The sequence below is a fragment of the Aptenodytes forsteri genome, unplaced genomic scaffold (assembly GCF_000699145.1).
Source record: "Aptenodytes forsteri isolate BGI_AS27 unplaced genomic scaffold, ASM69914v1 Scaffold185, whole genome shotgun sequence".
In the NCBI taxonomy this organism is placed as follows: Eukaryota; Metazoa; Chordata; class Aves; order Sphenisciformes; family Spheniscidae; genus Aptenodytes; species Aptenodytes forsteri.
In genome coordinates, this window is record NW_008796214.1 from 1567918 (window position 1) to 1572554 (window position 4637).

Consider the following 4637-nt stretch of genomic DNA (forward strand, 5'->3'; position numbering starts at 1 on the left):
GGCGAGGCTGTGGGGCCCAGCCATGGGAGCCAGGGGTATGGGGCAAGGCAAGGCCGTGGGAGCCGGGGGCACGTATTACCCCAGGGCATCCCTTGCCAGGCAAGGGGAGGGGGGGCAGGAATCTATATAAAATAATAAATTCAGATTTAGCAAAGGGAAAGGCGGCGTAGGGCGAGTCTGCCCCTTGGTCGTGGCGAGCGAGAGCTGCCCTCCGCTTTGCTCAGATTACATCCTCTGCACGTACAGAGAGCCACGGTTCCCTGTGCCTGTTAGCAGTCCCCAAGGGTGAGAATACGGTGCCTCACACCCAGCCACCTCCCATCATTAACTCCGTCAGAATCAGCCATTTTTTTCAGACTGGTGAATTTAGCGTACTAGAGAGCTGTTTAATTCAGCTTACATCGGTCCATATACGCATATAAAAGTGCTGTAATACAAGATTCCAGTTACAAGAAGCAGGTATTGCGTTAACATACCGAGTACGGCACCCTTACTCGACCGGCGCGGTCAGAGGCACCGACTCTCCCTCTGCCTTCCCCCCCCTCCCCCCGAGGGTAGCTCCAGTTTCAACATTTATACGAGACTTTACAGGAGATAAAGCTCCTCTGGGTGACGAAGCCGTTGCCGGCGTCAGCTGCCCCTTCCACTGTGTGATCTGGCCCCCACGCGCCTGGAGGCAGCCAGCCAGGGAACACGCTCGAGACCCCGGGCAGCTGAGAATTAGCTCCTCCTCGTCGACTGCTGTGGATCGCCCCTGTTACGCGGCACGCTCCGAAGTCAGGTTACTGGGTGCAGCAGCGGTAGGGGACAAGTTTGAGATCTCTTCAAATGAAGGGCCTTCCTCCTCAAGGGGTATCTCTGCCTCAAACATACGCTGGAGCAGAGCGTCAACCGTCCTGTACCCTGCAGGTGGCCAAAAAAAGAAGAGAATAAATAAAAGGTCACTGTAAGGATCCATTCCTGTTCCTCAGCAGAAGTTCTGTAGTGGCTACCTTACGGCAGCTCTTACTCAAAGGCTGCTCCCCATGTTTTACACTAAACAGGCAAGAAAACAAATGCCCCAGATGATGTTTGCTGGTATTTTACCCCATATACTTTCAAGCACCGTGAGCACTTGTAGAGGGTAAGACCATTATTTTAAGATTCTAAGCACTTCTATTCCCATGTGTCCGTCGATGGATTTGTGATCCCAGTCAGCTGCCGTGCCGAGAAGCACAAGACTGGGGAACTCCGAAGGTACAGCAAGAGAGCCAGAAGAAAAAGTAGGCATTAAGCTAGAGGAAAGGAGCACATAGTCACCCCGCGATCCAAGCCAGGAGGGACACAGAGTGCATACAGGAGGGAGAAAAGCAGAAAAAAAAACCAGACTTCTTGGCAACAGCAGGACCTCAGCCACCAAGACAGCGTCTTCATAGACTGGCTACTGAAGACAAGTGTGCACAGGAGGGCCTAGGCAGGAAAGGAGGAAAAGGAGTTGCTACGAAAATAGAAGAGACAGCCAATATTAGAGCGTCCACAGTTCTCTCAAAATCTCCAGCTGGGTTTATAGCCGCTTTTACGGCCCAAAGGAAGCAGAAGTGCGTGGGAGCTTCCCCAGAGACAGGGCTAGGATCAGGCACGGTTCAGAGCCTTGGCCTCTTAAACAAAAGACTGGGCACACCGTAGCGCCGCACTTACGTTTGGAGGCAATTTTAAACATCAGCCCTTTCGACTGTGGCTTTGTTCCACCTTCCCCCTCGAGGTCGTGCTCAGCAGTCTCCATGTTATCAAGGAGCTGTTCATCCTGGAGCTCATCCCTACGCAAGAAGGACCAGAAGTTACCCCGGGGGAGCACATCTTACCCCAGGGGCCCACATGTACCCAGCAGCAATGGATTCTCTGGGGCAGGGCAAGCGCCAGTCGTGCTGTCAGGCTCCGGCATCTCCCCTGCCCTCTGGGCAACGGCCCTGGGCTGGAAGAGCTCAGCGAGGCAGACACGAGGCCAACGTGAGTAGCCTTCTGCTAACGTCTAGACCAAGCCCTGCAGGGTCATGACAGGTTAGCAAGAACTCTGTGACAAGGAAGAGGAGCCTCAGCTCACACCTCGGGACAGGACCGGGGGGTTGGGGGGGGGGATGACATTTTCCTGCAGTCCCAGAGCCCTCATCAGATGTGCCGAGCCAGCTACATCCAGCACAACCGTTTCGGGGGGCTTACTCTTGAACTCCCATTCCCAGCTCCTGGATTTTCTGTTCAATGGCTGTTTCTACTTCACTCTTCTCCAGGGAGTACTCCACAAAGAAAGCTTCCAAAATGAACGACACAAAGATACTGAAAAGAAACGACGAGCAGAATTACATAGCAGCATTTCCTTACTGGCATCCCCCTTGCTTTTGGGCATCAACTACCGTCTCGGCATTCCCAGGCTCGTTCCCCAGCATGCCATCCCCTCCTCTGCTGGAGATGGGGAGCTCTAAGTCAGAGCAGCACTCAGTGGAGATAAGAACAGATGCAGCAGACTCCTCTGCGACACATGTCCTGCCTGTCTGTAAGAGTCACACCGTGTGCGACCATCAGTACCACCCTGGCAGCGGGCAGAGCCCTTCTTCCCTCCAAAAAAACCAACAGAGGAGGGCAACCCAAAACTTACTTGACAATAATTATCACCATCACAATGTGGAAGGCAATGAAATACAGCTTCACAGGCTGAACCGTCACGTTGGCAAATCCATTGGCAAAGAGTATAACGGGAGTTAAGGGCAAGAGCGCCAAAAGGAGGAGAACACCTTGCTGTAGAGTAGTGCTAAGGGAGGAACCAGGGAATACTGCCCAGCAGCGCCCTCCTGAACAAAGCCCTCTGCAGGGAGCATTTCTCGGTTGCCTGGCGCTACGCGCCTGGGTGCGTGCAATACACGGGGAAGAGCACGGGTCGGTCACCAAGCTCTAGTCTGGACCTTCCACCACAAAGGATATCATGCCACTGATTGACTACGGTGAGCTCCATCAGGACGATGAAGGACGATGCGAAGTTGTTGAAGTTGTTCTTGCAGTATTTCCCACGGGCAAACAGAGAATCCTTGAGAGCTGGGTTTCCACATTCCAGGGCATGAGGAGCATTCGAGTTTGCAGGGAAGAACTGGATTTTCCCATGGAATAACTCCATGCCGACGATAGCAAATACACAGTACACAACCTGGGAAGAGAAACCCCATCGCCTGCTTCTCCAGTGAGCAGCAAGCTCCGTGGCAAGTTTAGAGTTCCAGCAGGTTTTCCCAGTTTTTACAGACACGGCAAGCTGCTGAGGAGCAGCACAGAGTCCAAGAGACCCAACCCACTCAAGGGCAATTACCAGGCAGGAATAATAAGCCAAGAACTACAGCTCAAATACATGGAAATGAAATATTCTCAATCGTAAGAGGAGAACTTATTTTTAGGAAATTATTTGAGAAACAGGTTTCTCATTCAGCTTCTTGCCCAAATCACGGTTTGGTTCCTTACAGCGTGAAGCCCAGACTGCACAGAACATCCTCACTGCCCCGTGGAGCGAAGAAGAAAGTCCTGGCCTGGCAACTAGCAGGAACCCGACCCCTCTGCACGCGTTTACATGTGCGATGACCAAGGATCAAATGGACACTTACAGTTTCAAAGGCCAGCCATCCAGAGATTTGCATTTATCCTCTTGAAAACAGCATGAGCGTGAGACTTAAGACACATTCCTGTAAAACTGGAGTGCTTTGAGCTAAGATACCCGGATTTCTTACCAGAGTCAGCCCACCAAATGTCAACATTGTCGGTACGATGTTTATCAGTGTGTTGATGATGACCCGGAACCTACAGCAAATGATTCATGACAACACCTGCTGTGGGGAGGCTCTTTTAAAGCCCATGCTTGCTTATCGTCACATCCCATCCAGCACATGCTCCCCACATGCCCTTATTTATACAAGCAGGTCTCCAGAGAGGCTGCAGCAACTGGGCTCATCCCAGGCACGCTGGGACAAGGCCTTGGGATGCTTTGTTGAGTGGCCACGGTCAGTCCAAAGCAGCCACGCAGAGCGACTCAAGGCACTGTCTCAGCCAGCCTCTGACACAACCTGCCCCCCCCCCCAAAAACCCAAACAAAACACCACACACATATCCCCATCCCACTCTCTTCATTACCTTTGAATGCTGTCAACAATCCTTACTAGTCTGAGGACCCTTAAGATGAAGACAATGTCCAGGATCTGTTGGCTGTTGTACTTTGTGGCTGAGAAAGGAAAAAAAGGTTTTTTGTTAAGAAAAATAAGCAGGGAAGTGTAGAGATAGAGCATGTTCTTACATTTGTTATAATTATGCCCTGGTCAAACACTGTTTTTAACAGTATTTATTAAAAAAAAAAAAGAAAAAAGACTGGGTTAGTTCTTAGAAACCCTATAGGAAATTCATTGTCCTGTCAAAATGCCTCCCAAGCCCAAGGTGATGGCAAAAGACGACTCAAGACCACCGAGTTTCCCAGAGGCATGCAGACTGCTTAAGCTGCACTTACTCGATTTCAGGGTGGTATTGAGTATCGTTGCAGTCAAGGCAGCAAAGATGATGAGGGTATCAAACCTAACACGAGGGAAGGCAGTGCTGTTAGATTTGTGGCAGCAGAGAAAGGGCGCTTAACCTGCAAA

General features: G+C 51.2%; 2 protein-coding genes across 2 annotated transcripts in view; both read right to left on the reverse strand.

The window, feature by feature from the left end:
* The window catches only part of BUB1 (BUB1 mitotic checkpoint serine/threonine kinase), a 19650-nt gene extending 19240 nt beyond the window's left edge, over positions 1-410 (reverse strand). Inside the window, exons 1-2 of the mRNA XM_019474424.1 lie at positions 401-410; positions 230-266 (exon numbers count right to left, since the gene is read on the reverse strand). Coding sequence (XP_019329969.1) covers positions 230-266; positions 401-410 — 47 coding nt within the window. The remainder of the gene's footprint in view (positions 1-229; positions 267-400) is intronic.
* LOC103906518 (two pore calcium channel protein 1) overlaps positions 371-4637 on the reverse strand; it is an 18117-nt gene continuing 13850 nt past the window's right edge. The window contains exons 14-19 of the mRNA XM_019474438.1: positions 3741-3810; positions 2953-3172; positions 2630-2720; positions 2197-2310; positions 1678-1796; positions 371-903 (exon numbers count right to left, since the gene is read on the reverse strand). Of these exons, the coding sequence (XP_019329983.1) occupies positions 758-903; positions 1678-1796; positions 2197-2310; positions 2630-2720; positions 2953-3172; positions 3741-3810 (760 nt within the window). The 3' untranslated portion in view covers positions 371-757. The remainder of the gene's footprint in view (positions 904-1677; positions 1797-2196; positions 2311-2629; positions 2721-2952; positions 3173-3740; positions 3811-4637) is intronic.